This window comes from Accipiter gentilis, chromosome 26 (genome assembly GCF_929443795.1).
Source record: "Accipiter gentilis chromosome 26, bAccGen1.1, whole genome shotgun sequence".
Classification (NCBI taxonomy): domain Eukaryota; kingdom Metazoa; phylum Chordata; class Aves; order Accipitriformes; family Accipitridae; genus Astur; species Astur gentilis.
In genome coordinates this window covers 10,727,715-10,745,661 of record NC_064905.1, presented here as the reverse complement: position 1 = coordinate 10,745,661, position 17,947 = coordinate 10,727,715, and the positions used below count along the sequence as shown (strand labels likewise).

Here is a 17,947-nt window from a genome sequence, read left to right as displayed (position 1 = left end):
CTGAGAAATCCAAGTTCTCACATTGAAGAAGCATGGTTTAGCATCCAAAACATCAGTTTTAGCAACCAGTTTTAAAAAGGTTGTGCAGCTTGAATCAAGTAACATCGCCATTCCCTTTGGATCTTTTAAACAAAGAGCATTAGACTAACCTTATTACAGTGACGCCCAATACCCATTAGGAAGTTATCTGGTTTAATGTCTCTGTGTATAAAATTCTTTGTGTGCACATATTCAATTCTACTGATCATCTGCAAAAAAAACAGCAAGAACAAAACAGGTAAGATTTCAATGAAAGCAATACAATTCACTTAAACCTTCAATGAAAGCATGAATCTTTAGTGTTACCTTCCTCTGCAACTTAAGTTTATGTATTTGCTTAATGAAAATCAAGTTTTTTGGGTGTTTTTTTTTTTTTTTTTAATGCTGTTCAAATTAACATGTAAGAAAGATAAATTTAAATCCCATAATGTTGGTCAGGCAATGGCAGATTAAATACCTGAAACTATTTCTTAGACATTCAAGTTCATGTTCTAACTATAGCGCTCCATTAAAGAGTAATTTCTTTTTCTTACCTCAAACAAAGGTTTTCTATACCTACTACAAGACAATTTTACAGCTCTTTCCCTCCCCCTGTCCCAGTTATTCATTCATCTGGTTATTCATTCATCACCAAGCACCACTCTTCCTGGTAACAGTTTTCACAGAGCAAGTAACAATTTGAATGTGGCCCACACTGTCATATCTACACTACCATGTCCAGGAATAACAGTTGGCAATGAAGACGCAGAGAAACCCCGGCACACCTGCATCATCATATACAGCCATGCAATTTCCTGTGCGTGAGATCACAGCACATGCATTTATGAGGTAAAGCTTTCCAGCTACTAAAACACTCTTCACAAAGCCTTTATTGAGTTGAACTGTTACAACATCATACCCTTGACAGCTGTTCTACTGGACTATGCCCTAAAAGCCAGTTCCATGCACTGATATCATACATCCCATCTATTTTTCCCAGATGACAACTAATTAGTGTTTATCATCTAAAGGAATATGGTACGAAAACCATACAGATTCCCTGGAGATGCTGTAACACCCAAACTCTAGCTAACTGAGCAGGCAAATGGCTCTCTATAGCAAGCGTACCACTCACTTAAGGCAGCTGAGAATAGGAACAGCTGACCTTGTCTCCATACAAATGCCATGAGCTTCCTTGGCCAAGAGCCTGGGATTCTACGAGCATCTGGCTAAGTGACAACTTGGTACTAACATCAATTACGTAATATTAGATGAAATTTAAACTACCACTGAATATTCAACTCAAGAAACCCTTACTGCCTTTCAAGTAGCTGAAGACAGCACAATCAAGCTATTTAATAAATAGCGAGAAATAACCATGGCTGGCCGTTTCAATGCTGCACTCTCATGACGAAGCTGAAAAAATATCAATTGCTAGAAAGAGACTTAATGGACCTTAGTTTTAGAGGCCTTGATTGAGCTTGAGGTAAAGTAGCATCTCCACCAACAGCTTTAAGAACTGTCTTTAAGCACCACAACCACCTAAACAGTATTTATTAGCTTGTGGTCTGGTACTAGAAGTTACAGGAGGTTGTCAGTGCATAGTGACACTCAGTAAGAACAGACCCGTAGACTTGCATGTTGCCCACCTGTCACCGCAGCTGGCCAACACATAGCAGGTTTCCATTGAACCAGATCAACCATAACCAGAGACTGCTTCAGACCTTCTACCACCACCCCCACAGCTGATACTGGGAGTTAATCCACCCATATTAGTCTCGATACTTTAATAAAGCTGCACTTGTTAGATCTGCAGCATCAAGAAGTTGGTACCTGCGCTGTCCGCCCACTATAGGCCTACGTTCATTTTGTATGTCACAGCACACAGAAACCACTACTTCATTCCCATATAGGTCAAGTGTTCACTTAGCTATATGTAACACTGCATAAACATTAACACACTTAAAGAGAACCACGGTGCACAAAATGCTTTAGGGTTTTTAACTTTCGCACAGTAATATTTGTACTTACCTGGTCTGCTAACATAAGTACTGTTTTCATCGTAAACCTGCGAGAACAGAAGTTGAATAGGTCTTCGAGGCTGGGACCAAGAAGATCCATAACTAGAACATTGTAGTCCTTTTCTTGACCATACCACCTACAACAAAGAAAATTGTTCAGCATTAGCAGGAATCCTAATGCAGCCGAGGATACCATTAGCCCTCTCAGCTACAAGGGTACGTTGCTGAGTAAAGTTCAACCTCAAAAAGCTAACTAAAAGCTAAGGCTAGTAGCATCTTACTTTCCCTGGAAGCAAAGTCTGAGGACAAAACAGAATACACATGTTGGCAAGTGTGTGTGCACATGTTTAATTTTCCCTTAAGAGGAAACACCACTACACTTTAGCAGCAACTGAAATATCAAACACCAAAATCAAAATGCAATCAAAGCAGAAACCATTACATGTCAACATACTGAGGTATGTGTACAAAGTCTGAACTGAAACTCATCTGCAGAACACCTTACGCTCCCGTCATTGTTTCCTGCATTATTTGACTTCATAAAAACATCTTTAAATGCTTTAAGCTTTGTTTTCAGGTGCGACTTCTTTGCAACAGACCAAAGCAGCTCATTCAGTTAACTCATACGACCAGTTTGTTCATTCACCCAAATTCAACACACAGCAATCAAGTTCTACTGTCCTATTAAGTAGAAGATAAAGGCTCTTCACCACGTTTTCAACATCATAAAGTAAAAAACACTTAAATGTCATAAAAGCAAAAATAAGAATGTAGCAAGATATCACTAGCAGCCAAACAGACTGTGATATCTGCCCTTAAGTGTAGATATATCAATTTGGGGCAAAAAATTAAGTGTTAACCAATGCTGTGAGAACAAGCAGAAGGCCTCCCATGTGTATTTTTCCTTCCAATACACATCTAGGGTTTCCACCACAGTATTGCTTTATGTTATCTGCAACTTGGGGATAGTATTTCACTATCTAAGCTACCTGAGAGGACCTGGAGTCACACCCTTCACTTCTGCAAATCTCAGCTGTGAATTTCCATATTTTAAATGGGCACTGAAAGACAGAACCTGAATATTCTTCTCTACAGTCCTTCTGTACATTCCACATACCTACAGTTAAGTGTGAGGTGTGTGTGAAAAACTGTTCATGAAGCTGTGCTGAGTACTAGTAGTACGTAACAGTAAAGATTCCTTATCGATTGGAAGGCTACATTTTGCCTTTGCTAGGCAACTATTCCTTATGACAAGGACCTAGCACCAGCACTCAATAGATAAGGCACTGACCAGCTCTCTCCTGGAGGAGTATTAAGTTTCCAACAACAGAGGTGCAGACAAGATACACTAAGAATACAATAATATACCCCATAATAAGAGCATGCAGGTAAAAAAAAATATTAAAAAATCCAGATTCAGTTCAAACATAGTAGTAAGCTGAGGCTTAAACATCTGTCGTATTGGGTTTGCACAGCAAGATTTTGGTAGCAGGAGGGTTGATACAGGGGTGGCTTCTGTGAGAAGCTGCTAGAAGCTTCCCCTATGTCTGACAGAGCCAATGCCAGCCAGCTCCAAGATGGACCTGCTGCTGGCCAAGGCCGAGCCAACCAGCAACAGTGGTAGCGCCTCTGGGATAACATATTTAAGAAGGAAAAAAAACGTTGCTGCAGCACAGAAATTGCAGCCAGAGAGAGGATTGAGAACATGTAAGAGAAACAACCCTGCAGACACCAAGGTCAGTGAAGGAGGGGGAAGAGATGCTCCAGGCACCAGAGCAGAGATTCCCCTGCAATCCATGGGGAAGACCATGGTGAGGCTGTCCCCCAGCAGCACATGGAGGTCCATGGTGGAGCAGATCTCCACCTGCAGCCCATGCAGGACCCCATGCTAGAGCAGGTGGGTGCCCGAAGGAGGCTGTGACCCCGTGGGAAGCCCACGCTGGAGCAGGCTCCTGGCAGGACCTGCACATCTGTGGAGACAGGAACCCACGGAGCAGGTTTTCTTGCAGGACTTGTGACCCCACGGGGGACCCATGCTGGAGCAGTCTGTGCCTGAAGGACTGCACCCCGTGGAAGGGACCCATGCTGGAGCAGTTCACAAAGAACTGCAGCCTGTGGGAAGGACCCACGTTGGAGAAGTTCATGGGGAACTGTCTCCCATGGGAGGGACCCCACACTGGAGCAGGGGAAGAGTGTGAGGAGTCCTGCCCTGAGGAGGGAGCGGCAGAGACAACGTGTGATGAACTGACCATAACCCCCATTCGCCATCCCACCATGCTGCTGGGGGGGGCGGAGGGGGCTAGGTAGAGAATTCAGGAGAGAAGCTGTGCCCAGGAAGAAGGGAGGGGTGGAGGAAGGTGTTTCAAAGATTTGGTTTTATTTCTCATTACCCTACTCTGGTCTGATTGGCAATAAGTTAATATTCCCCAAGTTGAGTCTGTTTTGCCCATGACAGCAATTGGTTGAGTGATCTTTCCCTGTCCTTATCTCCGCCCACAAGCCTTTTGTTGTATTTTCTCTCCCCTGTCTAGCTGAGGGGGGAGTGATAGAGCGGCTGCGTGGTGTTTAGTTGCTGGCTGGGGTTAAACCACAACCTCTGTATAGACATTTTATTTCCACTTTAGGCAATGACTCCTGAAGACTAATGCACAGTTGTCTGGAAAGTAGTTACCCCTGATAAAGCTGATAAATTCCTTGTTACTCACAGGATTCCAAGCTTACGCGGGATAGTAGAGTAAAACATTTAAAAACCACAGAGAAAAGATTCTATATTTCAGTTTGTTTCAGGAACTACTGGCCTGTACCTTCCCATTGTCAGGATTCTAGTAGAAGCCGTGCACTTTGTAATGCATTGTTATAAATTTGATAAAAGTTATATATGAGCTGTGGATCATACTCATTGTTCTACGGATCAGTCTAGGACCTTTATTCATTCCCTACATCAGGAGAGGATGGATAAAATAAGTATTTTGAAAGCAGTCATTCAAATGAAACATCAACAAAACAGTTTTCCTCAAACATGTTAATGATCATACCAATACTGTAAGTACTATTTATCAGTTTTTACCTTCTCAAGAGTCACTGAATGTACTATGATGTACAAAAAGCCCCAACTTAAAAGTGACTCAACTAAGAAAGCATGCTGATAGTATTACTTGATAAAGTCTGCAATTTATGAAAAGGTTAATATTCACACTGCAATCTGACACCGAGCCATGAAACGTAAACATTTTGAAAAGACCTGCCTAGCTAAGGCCTTTTAAGGAGTGATCAGAAGCTAGTTTCAACTGCAAGAGCAGCCAAGAAGAGTATTTTAAAAATGCAATGCAAGGATGGAGAAAGAGTTAAAATGAGATGCTGCTGAGAAAAGTTCTTAACTACAAACCAACTTCTGTTCAAGAATTACTGACTATGCCTGTAAATCTACTTCTTGGTTCCTATCAAAGTCACCTGTGCAAATGGCTGAGTAGTTTTGACAAGGCTTTATAAACAACTCAGTGGGTCACAGCTGAAAATTAAACATTATGACCATCTAGAGTAATGAAAACTGGAGCAAATGATCTGCCTAGTTGTTCTGTCATATGAAATTTAGGTTTGTTGTAAAAAAGTCTAAAGAATAACAAGCTGAACTGAAGCAGAGGAGTAAATCAAGATCTAGATAAAATAAGATTTTCTTCAAGAATTGAAGTCCAATTCAAATGCTGAGCATAACTGTTCAGTACAGTAAAGGTTCAGTGCCCAAGAGACTACAGTATAAGCAAAAAGGATCAAAGACCAGTCTTCAACTGAGCTACAAAAATTTAGTTACAGCATCATAGAAAAAGTGAAGCTGATGAAAAAGAAGCCTACCCTGGGAGCTGTATTTTAAAAGGCATTTGGTTCCTCTATAGGGATCTCTGCTTAGTAAGTGCAGTAATTCAGGTTGATTGCACAACCTCCATTTGGCCTACTTCTACATATGCACGTGAAAATTTTAAGCTCCTGGCCATTTTGCACTGGTGGAAAGCAGAATCAACTCTGCAAGACAAAGAAGATGGGACCTCTTAACATTTCGTTTTCATATTTACCTGCCTGTATTTCCTCACAGAAGACTGCTACATCTATTCCTTTCACTACTGGCAACTGAAACTTCTGCTAGGGTATTGGAGTAACTTGTACTTTATTTACTTTGCTAACACTGGAAGTAAGTTTTCATTTCCCTTGGAACATTTCCAGGGAAAACGGGATTAAGAAGTAAGGCTACATCATGTCCATTCAAAGTCCAGTAGCTGCTACTACTGGCAGCTCTGAGTAAAAATGTTGGAAGTCTTGGCTCTTCTTAGGAACCTTGGATATTATGATACATAAGAGCTTGGCAAGTACTCCTTACTCCCATATTCGCATAATCAATTTAAAATGGCATATAAGCACACATTTTGGATGAACACAAATTCAGAGCACTTTGGCATGCATGTTTTAACACTACTGGGTTAAAGTGCAAAACAACATGGCAATGAAGTGAGCGCAACTCTAAAAAAAAGGCTAGTGTCTCAAAGAGAAATCTTCAGGAGTTCTAATACTCCATCAGCAATGAAACTTGGAGTGAACTACTAATATGAAGGAATGATCCATACAAAGCCCTGGGCAACTATTAGTTGACACTAGCATCTCAGAACACAAGTGTCCCACATGTCTGTTAGAGCTCCATGGACTTTTTTTTTTTTTTTTAAGAACAGTTGGAAGTACTCTCTCATACTAAAGTTGAGGAAGCAAGAGCAGTAATACATTTTAAGCAGAGAGAGATCTGGAGGGGAGTGGAAAGTGGGGGCAGGCGATTTAACTAGACAGTTCACTTTGGGTAGATAATGACATTGCATATAGTTACATACAATGTATTATTTCAAAAAGAAAAGCTGAATTACTAGACTAGGAAAACTCATTATTTCTCCAATTTGTTCCCACAGTGCTGTACGTCCCATTAGGACATATTTTCTAAATGGAGAATTTTGATTCTGTAGCACAGGCCCATTTATACCTCCTTATGCCAAAGGCCCACACCAAGTACAGATTATTATCAGCTTTCCTGAAGAACAGCAGTAGATGATCTTATTGAAGACTACACAAAACACTAACAGGACAACATTATTATTGAAGAGCTAAGATTTATCCTTGAACTGGCAGTGTAACACTGTAACATCCGATACAGCTGTTAAGAACCTTAGTCCATATTCAAGCTGAAAGGCGTGCCCAAGCTCTCGCATGCATAAAAATGCTTCGTCACTCTCCCTTACCTCATGTGTTTAAAGCTACAGATCAAATTACTACAGATCAGTTAGAATACAGTAAATATCCTTTATGAAGCTTTCTGTCAAAGCATGCTAAAAGATTGAACAGTGACCTTAATTTGACTTCAGTGACTTGTCTAAAGTGAAAGACCAAGACTCACAAGTTGTAAAATCAAGTGGTTTAGCTGCCTGATATATTGTCCCAGTGCACATATACAGCTGAAATTTTGTAACATCTTGAATTTCAGTATTTGTAGCTCTATGCTGAACAACTAAGTCACATGGCACAGTAGTCTGAAAGTATTCAGTTTCCAAATCCCATACAGTAAAGCGGGTATGATGCCAGATCACATGACAAGTGAATGTTTACTTGAACTCATGTGGGGTGTTTTTTTAATTCTCTTGACTAACCCTGAGACAAGCAAGTGAAATACTGACACACATCTAGCACTTAGTACTGTAGTCAGGTCTACCCAAACTTAAAAACCCTTTGTTTTCATAGCTGCATCTTTCAAAAATTTTATGTCTATTTCAACAACTGCATATTTCATAAATGTCAATGACAAAAGATATGTTTGAATAAATTTGTTATAAAAAACAAACAAAAGCTATTAACTGAGAAAACATTTCATTTGGTTATTATAATATTCTCTTCACATCTCGTTTATCATCCTTTGAAAGGGTCATATTGAGGTAGGTCAGCTAGCAAAGAAAGGTAGGCGAAGGGCTAACAGAATTTAGACACAGGCCATGAAATTATAGGCTCAGTTTCAGACTATGGTACCACTTACACAATTTTAATAGGCAACCAGCAGTTTAATCCATTACACTGGCACTTGTAATTACAACAACAAGATAACAAAACCAGCGCAATTATCAAAGCTGTGTGAGAATAAAAGGATTCAGAAGATTCACATGAAAAAAAATATCAAATTTAGATCAAGAACTAAATTACTGAATAACTGCACAGCTGTTCATCACTGGTAAAGAAACCCCAAATACCATGCATTCTGAAACCATGAAGGCAGTAAAGGTATTGTCACCATTAGCATAATGGCATGTCGTTTTGTCAACTTATTATATACAAAACCAGAACATCAGCTCAGTGCCACAAGAAAGTGTTCCTACTAACAGAGCAACTATAACAAGACTATTTCATTCCAGCTGAATAAAAGCTCTCCTTGACCAACACCTGCTTTGCCAAGTAATCTATCCTCCTCTAAGGCTTCTGTCAGTTATATCATTGATCATGCCAGTGGAGGCTGTGGCAACCTGAAATGACAAACAGAACCGAAGAAGGTCATGCTTTTTTAAGACAAAAAAAAATTCTCCTAGTGCCTCACTGCAAGGAAGTACAATGCTTCTGTGACAAGACCTGAGTAGTTAAACTCAAACCTTTAGACTTCCAGAAACCTTTACAGTCACATAAAAAGAAAAAAAGGCCAATTTAAACTTCTTTCAGATTACATAAACTTTTGCCACTTTCATAATTCATGGTATGTGACCCTATGATTACCCTGTCCTATGCAATTAGTTTCCCAGCACTTGGGCTTTCAAACACTAAGTGGAAGAGTTCACATGACAAAAATGGATTGTCAGAAGAACTAAGGTGGATAAGAAAGCTATTAAAAGCGTACAGTGAAGAAGCAATCTGGAAAGAACTTACTACTAGAACTACCTAAGATCACTTAGAATTACCTGAGATCACCTTGTTACCAAGTTTGACAAGTCAGCAGGCACATGAGGGTGAATATGCAAGTCTGGAAGGCCTCATGAACACAAAGGATTCAGACATCCTAAAGAAAACCAAATGACACTGAACTGATGAACACTCTGGAACTGTATTCCATTTCTGCAAGCACTAAGTCATTTATACAAAAGTCTCTGAACTAGGCATTAGTCAGATGATGTGACTAAAAAGAAAACACAGACCTCCCTATAATCATACAGTTCTAGTACCAGGCATCACTGAAAAATAATAAGTAATCCTAACCAGGAAAAGTACAGGTATTTTACACAGAAACTGTGAAGCAATCTGTATCAATGCTTAAGGCACTGATGTGCAAGCCCTGTCAACAACATTCAGAAAAGGAAATCCCAATCAGAACAGGGACAGGAGACTTCAGAAAAGATTGGGAAGGTGGTGACCTCTGTAATCATGTATTCAAACAGCTCAGCAAGGCAGCTACAGAGTTATACAACTATTCTTTATAGATACAGAAGGACTGTAACTGGGAGAAGGTTATTAAAAAAAAATTAGGGAAGAAATAAATAGGAGCTGACTGCCTATGGGTACAAGCATTTATCTTTAGGCACAGAAGCTCTCCCTCTGACAACAGAATCATGAGTGCTGCCATGCTAGCCTAGAAAGTTTTAACACTGCACCTGACTGATTCACAGAAAAAATAGCATGTTGTCCAAAACAGGTGCTGGATTTGGACCAAAGTGGTTCCTTCTGGTCCCACATTCTAGACTTCTCAGGACAGACATCTCCTGACAAATAATGAAGTTTCAGACAAATTGGGAAGTATATTATCCCTGTAAAAATATACTAATTTGAGTCTTAACAGATAATGAAGCAACACATATAAGAAAGGTAATCTAGCATCATAAGATTCATGTCTAACTTGACACATATTTTGTATTTCTAGTTTATTTCCCCTGAAGCTGGAAAAGCACTTAACTGTTAACCAGCTACGAGTAATATAAATGATCTTAACATAATATGGCATGACTGAAATACTGAAGTCGAATATTTAGCAGATGTCATCTAACGTTAGTTGCCATGGTGAGTATGAATTAGGCCACCCAAGTACTAAAGAAAGAAACAGCAATGAACACCCTACGCTATGAAGTTAGATAGACTCTATAAATAAAATTCTGTATCATTTTTTGTACGGTTATGAGAGAAACATGAATACATGAAGTATGCCAGTGCAACTCATCTCCTAAGCAATAAGGTCATTTTATCTGCCTAGTCTTATGTTGCATACATACATACTTCCATGTAGCTGACTCGCTGTTTTGCAAGCTGTTTAATGAGGTATACTAACACCTGGTAGGAAGTGAGGAGAACTCAAGTCAAGTTTCTTCCATCAAAGTCAGAAGGTTCAGTTCAGTTGAGAAGGTAATCCATTAATCCACAGTAGGTACAGGGAACATTGTTGAGGAAAAGTGTTTCAGTAGTACCTGTGCTCATCACCTATTCCAAACAGTAACACTGAATGGAAACTGCATACTTTTGCAGCTCCTTCTGCAAAGGCTGAGCTAAGGCAAGGAGAAAAAAAGAAAAACCCCACAAAGTGAAAAAAAGGATAGCTTCATTTGTTTTCAAACTGTGGTCTCTCTTGGATGCTTTTAAGGGGGCCATGAAGACCAATTAAGACAGAAGTTTAGATTGTTATGAAATACATTTTGTTTCAAGATATTCATTCTCTCAGTAGAAAAATTTTGGATATCAATTTAAAAGACTAACTTCCCATTTTACTTTTAGCTACCAGAACAACAGGCTTCCCCTTATCCACTAAGGTGGTTCTGCCCTTCAGTATGCAGCTTTAAGTAATAACAGAAGGTTAATTAATAGGAGGCTGTATTGCTAGAACCTTCCTCCTCATTACCTGCAGACCTAGATGAAAGTATCAGTCTTACCAATGAAAAGACGACAGAAAACTTTTCAGACTTTACCTGACTACTAGTTTTGGGGGTGGTTTTTTTCTTTTTTTTTTTTTTTTTTCCTGGGGGGGGGAAGTGTTGGGTGGGTAGGGGTTTTTGTTTGTGGGTTTGGTGGGTATTTTTTCAGTGGTGGTTTTGTGTGTGTGCATGTTTTGGGTTTTTTATGCTGCAGGAAGTTATTGGGAAAAGTTTAAAACTAAGGTGTTTGAAAGGTGTATTTACAGATTTTTAAGCACTGCTGAGAGATCAAAATCTGAAGTGCTGAAGGAAAAATCCATTGTGAGAACAACCCTAAGATTACCAAACTTGACCACATTTTTTTTCCATTACATGTATTATGAAGGTGAATACAAACACAGTCTGTTATTGATTATCCAACACCATGGCAGTAAGCAACCAGAAGAACAAAAATAGTAGATGCTTTTATAGATTTTTTTTTTTGCCACAAACTTTACAATGTTTCACTATTTAGAAGATTGCGTAGTGATGCATGGGTGGCGATACTGAATTTCTCAACATCAAAATATTTTGCAAGACATTACTGCATTGAAAAGTTCAGAAACCTAAGTATTTTACTTGTTCAGTTTGCAAGAGAATGTTTAAAAAAAATCACTAAGTCAGTAGCTTTTGGTTTTTAAACTTGCAAAATTACTAAACTTAAATATCACCTTGATTAGCCTCACATGCTGTACAGTATCTCTTTGGCCTTGCCCACACAAGAATATATGCAGTATCTGTTTCACATTCACTAGGCTCTCTTCCTGCTCTTAAGTGCAACACTTCTAATACATCACCAATAGCCACAGCTGGTTCCATCATAGCTGTTTTCCATTTGAAACGGATGATAATGAAAACAAGTTATCCCATGATACTGTCAGGAAAAAAATCTGAATCCCACTTTGCTTTCAAAAGTATGTCTAAAAGAGTATCTAAAGGTAATCTTTGCAATGGACACAAACAATAGTGAATAAACACCATAAATGGCAAAAATCAAGAGTGTCTGTCACAGACAACTCGAAGAATTGCTTTTGTCAAGAGTAGTTTAACACTTACAGTATGAACAGAACAACATACAAAAATGAGCAAACACTCTGCTGCATTCCTCCAAGCCAGAACCAAGAATTCAGGAATAAAGGTAGATAGTACAAACTAACAGGATCAGTGCCCAGTTAACAAGATTACAGCTAAAAATGCTGTGCCACTGAAAAAGAGAGGAAAAAAGAAAAAGACAGCTGATGGCTGAGAACAATGAGAATAAGCCCAGCAGAATACTGCAGACTTTGCATTGGGTCCTAAAGGCAGATCAGATTGTTAGAATGTTAAGCTTGGTTCAAGAGCCTTTTGTGAAAAATGGAAGGTAATAATTAACCAAAATTTGTACATCAAGAACAAACCACAGCTTAAAAATCTGTAGAGCATTTATATAAGGTTTTGTGAAACTCTTCAGACAAGTTCCAAAACTTTGCTACTGTTCCAGGAAACAACAGTAAGTAGCAAAGTCAAAGATTTGCAAATCTAAAAGGGTTTAGAATATTCAGAAAATAAAGACACTCCAATCTCAATTTTTGCTATTTTATGTGCAAACATGTTCTGTTACAGTGGGGGTACCAAGGCCCCTTATTCACCCATCATGACAAGTGAAGGCTCACAGCTGATTCCACAGAAGCAATATTAAAAAAAACTTAACTCCAAACCTGAGATTTTCCTCATTAGCTTTCATCAGCCAGAAAGGCCATCAAATCAACCTTAAAGACTATAAAAAAAATTGCTTGGTTCTAGATAATTTAAGTGACACTCCAGATACACTACCTTATCATTACTAAGTTTGCAATCACATCTAAAGGGCAGAATTTAGAACAGGTGCCCAAAATGATGAGCAATCCATACCTCACCTATTATTTCAGCTTTGTGAGTCAAAGAACCACAGCAGACCACTTTGGTAATCAAAGCCACATAATGCAACTTCTAGTACATTGATTTTGGCCAATGCATTACTCAAGTAGATGAAAAATAGACAAGTCCCTCAGCCTTAAATGAGGAATGCAAGATTATGTGGCTCTGTGTGCCAGATGTGTAGCACTGAGATAAAAATGCTGCTGAGCCCAGCTTACACAGCATGGCAACAGGAAAAGCTTAGAATGATTCCTCAATTTTCTATCAAATGCTCTGTTTGCGCTGCTGTTGTTTAAAGGTGTCACATTACAGAAATTTTAACAAATGTATTGAAAGATATTCCTTCAATTTGATTCATCCTTCTAAACATACTGAGCCAAGAACAGCTTATTCCAACTTGACAGCATACCATTATAAAACAATGGCAGAATGTGTATTATCAATTACACATGCAAAGTGACCTAAGTACAAAGTCATACGTTCTCCCAGCTTAGCTGCTGCCAAAAACGCATGTCAGAAAAGCTTGAATTGTCTGAAACAATATGCACAGTTATTTCACTTTGGTCTTACTCTTTGTAATCACCTATCCAAAGACATATCCTTGTTAAGCACCACAGTGATACATCTCATTTGGTAAGCCAAATCCTTCTCCTTAGATTCACAGTACCATGGATTCTACTTCTACCGAACATATCACGTTTTAACATTTGCCACAAGAACTGTGCTGGGTACTCTGTTCAGCTTCCTTTTAAAGAAGATAAATGTAAAAATATTATTTTAGATTTCTTCAAGCCTCACCAGATGTCATAGAGCAAGATGACAACTAGTAACAGAAGCCTAGTCAAAGAACCTGTCAAGCAGCATCTGATACATACAAACAGATTTAAAATTCATGCTGCTTCTGAAGAGAAAAAAGGTGTTTCCAAAAATTTTCTGAAAGACACTTTTCTAGAAGAATACTACAAAGAATAACACTGTGAGAACCTGAAAGTGAAAAACTTTTAAGACTCACTGACATTATTAAACAGATCACATACCTTTAGCACAATAAGTCTATGAATCAATTTGAGTTGTTTTGAGTATTGCCTCAGTTGTCCATTCTTATTCAGATTCTTGTAATCTTGTATTATGGGGGCAGGGGGAAGTGTGTGTTAAAGAAAGGTTGTAGTTCCCCTGTGGTGGTTAGACTTCTAAACCACAGACACTGGTTATGCAGAAAACAAAGTCTGATACAAGAACATCAAATACAGTGAAAAGAAAACTTAAAGATGACTGCTGTAATTGAAGCTAGAATCAAGTTTCTCAACATGCAAGATTACTTCCAGTATTTCAGTGTTAAATAAAACACTCTCACAGGGCATTTTAACCAAATCCAAGAACTTAAAACAGTAGTTCACTTCTGTAACACGGAAAAGTCGAAAAGTTTGCAACTTAGGCCTTGTTATAGCACCAAATGTTCGTTTACTTTTTCAAAAAATAGTTTAAGAATGTCTGCTTTTCCAGTTTTGCAATGAAACACCTGATATCCACTTGGTTTGGCTGTTTTCCCAGTTATCCCTGGTTCTGCACATTAACTATACTGTGATAGCTTTCCAAAATGCAATTTCTATTCTTTCAGTTGTGAAATAAAGGCACCCATTTGAAGAAAAGAAGAAAACTGTAGTCTAAAATAAAGACTAAATCTGTTTTCACATAAGCAACTCTGTTTAAGCTGCAAGTATTCTGCTTAATTCAGGTATGTTTATTCTATTCCTGCAAAAGGCTGTAGTCAATGAGGACAGATGGCCAAAACAACACTGTCTTGTCTGCTATATAGCTCCAACTTACATTCAGAACTACAGCCAGTTGTGTTGGGGGAGGGGGGAGAAGCTATTAACCTCCGAAATGCAGACTTGTTTTAGGTTTTGTTAAAATTAATACATCATCTAGAATGTCATCACTATGACCTTACAGTAAGACTCTACAAGCCACTATTGATATAGATGCACACACAACAAACTCAGGGAAGGGTTAACAGATTAAATGGAATCCACAGTTTGACCCAATATCTAAATTGAAACCATTTCTGCAGCTCATGGAAAAAATTTCCTTTATGCCATAGCGCAAACATAAGAAATACTAACTTTCAAACCAATTATTAATAAAGTTTTAAAAAAGAACAACTTCTTGTACAAAGTCTTTCTGGAGAAAACTGAAGTTTTATTTAATCTACTGTGATGCATAGATTCAGTAGTTTGGAACTAACCCAGTATAACAACTCAATAATCTCAAGAGAAATAACTCCTCCTAGAGTCTGCTGCACCACTGATTTTCTTCCAGATCAGGAAATTATTAAACACTATCAAAAGTTTCAGACAGAATATGAAACAAGGAAGCTGCATAAAGAGCAATTGGGAGGGATTAATCTTGGCACTTTAACAGTATGGAAATCCTAGTGACGCATCTGTTGCGGGTCACAGAAAGGGGCTGCCATTTCATTCCCGGTTGAGGTTCTCTGTAGTCTCAAGCCTTGCAGCACATAACTATGAAAGGAAAAGATACATGCCTGAGCACGTCCCTTGTCCCAACATGAGAAGGGGGAGGGTTAATCACGTCCATCCGCCATTTTCTGAGCGGAGGAGGAAGACATGTTGGAACAAAAAAAAAAAAAAAAGAAAAAAGGAAGCAACAAAAGAAAGCAGCCATTTCCAGTACCGGCTCCAAACTCTCTACTTCATCAAGAACACTGGCTCTCACCAAAACAGTCTCACTCTTTGTTCTAATCACAACAAGAATTCAAGAATTTCTCACAGCTCAGGGACTGCTGAAGATCTCACTTTCAAAGCACTGTATGTACGGGTAAGAAAATACAGCAGGCCAGTGTGGAGGATACTCAACTAGTTGTACAGCTTTGAATGAAGCTTTTCCCCCCCAACAGCCCAATCCCTCCCCCAAAAATCTCTGTTTACTGGCGGTGTCCTGCCTCACACTAACGTTAAAGAAAAATCACCATACTGGCATACATGAATGATTCCTACCGTATATGTGGGATGCCAACTCCTCCCTGCAGAATCTTGTATAGTTTGCTTTCATACAGCAGCTGGGGATGTCTAGCCTTCTGAGACTCCAACTTTACAGCAACTTCCTACAGCGAAAGGGAACAAGGAGTCAGAGCAGAGTGTCTATCAAGTACAGCCTTGCCACTGAGGTTTAAGGGGCACAACACTTCAATATCCCACACACACCCCTGCTGCAAATGCTTTGACACATAATTTTTTTTTTAGGCTCGGTGCTCAATGTCCTGCATTTTGTAGCATCTTCAAATAAAATCCATATCCTGATGATTTGTACATAAATATCCATCCCAGGTCATGAAACTGAGCTGGAGATGTAAAGTCTTCAGATCCATATAACTGAAGAACATACGTGGGTGTTTCTTCTTTACAGCTCAGAGCCGTGAGGGGGAAGAAGATAAAAAAACACCAAGGAAAAAAAGCCGAAGAAACAGGGGATCTTCTTTGATTCTATTACTGTTGACAAAAATGAGATAAAGTGTTCCCCAGCTGAGAGAAAGGGGGATAGGTGATTGGCGGGAGAGGGGTGACTTTGGCTGCTCATAAAAGACAAAGTATGTTTTCCCACAATGGTGGTCTCCTCTCCCTAGCACTCGCAAGCGAGCTATGCAACTGCTGGGTGGGGGAGACCACGATCGCACGGTTCTGCTGTCGGAAGGGGCAGTGCCACCCCCCCCTCCCCCCCTCAGCGTGATGGCCCTCGGGGGGGGAAAGCCCCTCAACCCCGGGGTACGCACCTTCACTCCCCCACCCTGCGGAGGACGGCTTAGCCACCCCTGGCGAGACGGGGTCGCCCGGTGCCTCGCAGGCAGCGGTAGAGGGAGCAAAATCAGGCTTCAAGTCGGCCTCGGGAAGATTATCGCTGGTCTCCCGTTCCCCCCGAGCTGCGGAAAGGACCGCGTCGACGGGCCCGAGGAGCTGAGGGAGTGCGAGCCGCCCTTACCTCCCCGTTGGTGATGTTGATCGCCAAATAGATGTCCCCGAAGGAGCCCGACCCGATCTTCCGCACCAGCTTGTATTTGCCTCCGACAATGAACTCGGCCTTGGAGCCGCTGCTACTCGCCATGGCGAGGGGCGGCTGAGGGGCCCTCCCGGCGCTGAGAGGCTCGGGGGCAGAAAGAGGGCTCTACCGCCGCCCCAGAGGAGGGGAAAGGGGCAGGGGAGGGAAAAGAGGGGAGGGGAGGGGGGGGGGGGGGGCAGAACAAGGAAGGCTGGTCCCCGCTGCTCAGCTCCAGCCGGGCCCCTCCGGCGGGCGCCCCCCTACGCGGCTCTGTCCCGCTCCCCAGCCGGGCGGCGCTCGGCTCTCGGCGCCCTCCAGAAAAGACGAGGGGCGGCCACCGAGGTGCTGTAAGGGCAGGGGTAGGGAGAGGGGGGAGGGGAAGGGAAACGCGAAGCCCGCTGGCTCCGCCGGGTCGCGGCCGCCGCCGGTCCCTCACTCGGCCGCCGCCGCCATCTTGTCTCTCAACCCCTGCTACCGCGGACACAAAATGCCCCCAGCCTGCAGCCGCCGCTTCTTCACCGCGCGGGGCACGCTGGGAACGGGGCGGGGCGGGCGACGCGCATGCGCCAGGGAGAGGCCGTCTCCTTCCCGCAACGCGCCTGCGCACGGGACTGCGCGGGCGGGGAAGAGGGAGGCGAGAAGGCGGTGATCCGCCCTCTGCGCATGCGCACGCACCGCTCGCCCTCAAAGCCAATGACCGGCGTCGCTCTTCACCCGCTCTGGCCCAGCGACTCGTCGCGTGCTGGCTGCGCGCATGCGCACCACTCCCACCCGAGCCCGGGCGGAAGAGGAAGGAAAGAAGCATACGTGCCCTCCACCCGCTTCTTAAAGGGGCAGGCGCCTCAGCCTATCGCCTGGCGGCCCCTGACAGGGCCGGCTCCGGGCGCTGCCCCACTTGGGGCTGGGAGCAGGGGGGCCTCAAAGCCGCGAGGCTGCTGCTGAGCCTCCCGGGTGTTTGCTCTGCCCACCCGCCTCCGCATCCCTTGGGCGGTGGGGAGCTCCTCGCTAGCCTGGGCAGCGGGGCGT

General features: G+C 41.6%; 1 protein-coding gene across 4 annotated transcripts in view; it reads right to left on the bottom strand.

Annotated features, from left to right (window-relative positions):
• The window catches only part of CSNK1A1 (casein kinase 1 alpha 1), a 37,883-nt gene extending 20,408 nt beyond the window's left edge, over positions 1-17,475 (bottom strand). For 2 of the 4 annotated variants that reach the window (XM_049829157.1, XM_049829159.1), the window contains exons 1-4: positions 16,865-17,474; positions 15,886-15,992; positions 2,050-2,176; positions 150-248 (exon numbers count right to left, since the gene is read on the bottom strand). In XM_049829157.1, the coding sequence (XP_049685114.1) occupies positions 150-248; positions 2,050-2,176; positions 15,886-15,992; positions 16,865-16,987 (456 nt within the window). In that variant the 5' untranslated portion in view covers positions 16,988-17,474. Of the gene's footprint in view, positions 1-149; positions 249-2,049; positions 2,177-15,885; positions 15,993-16,864 lie in introns of all 4 variants that reach the window. The other 2 variants (XM_049829158.1, XM_049829160.1) reach the window with 2 other exon arrangements.
• Between the last annotated feature and the right edge of the window lie 472 nt (positions 17,476-17,947).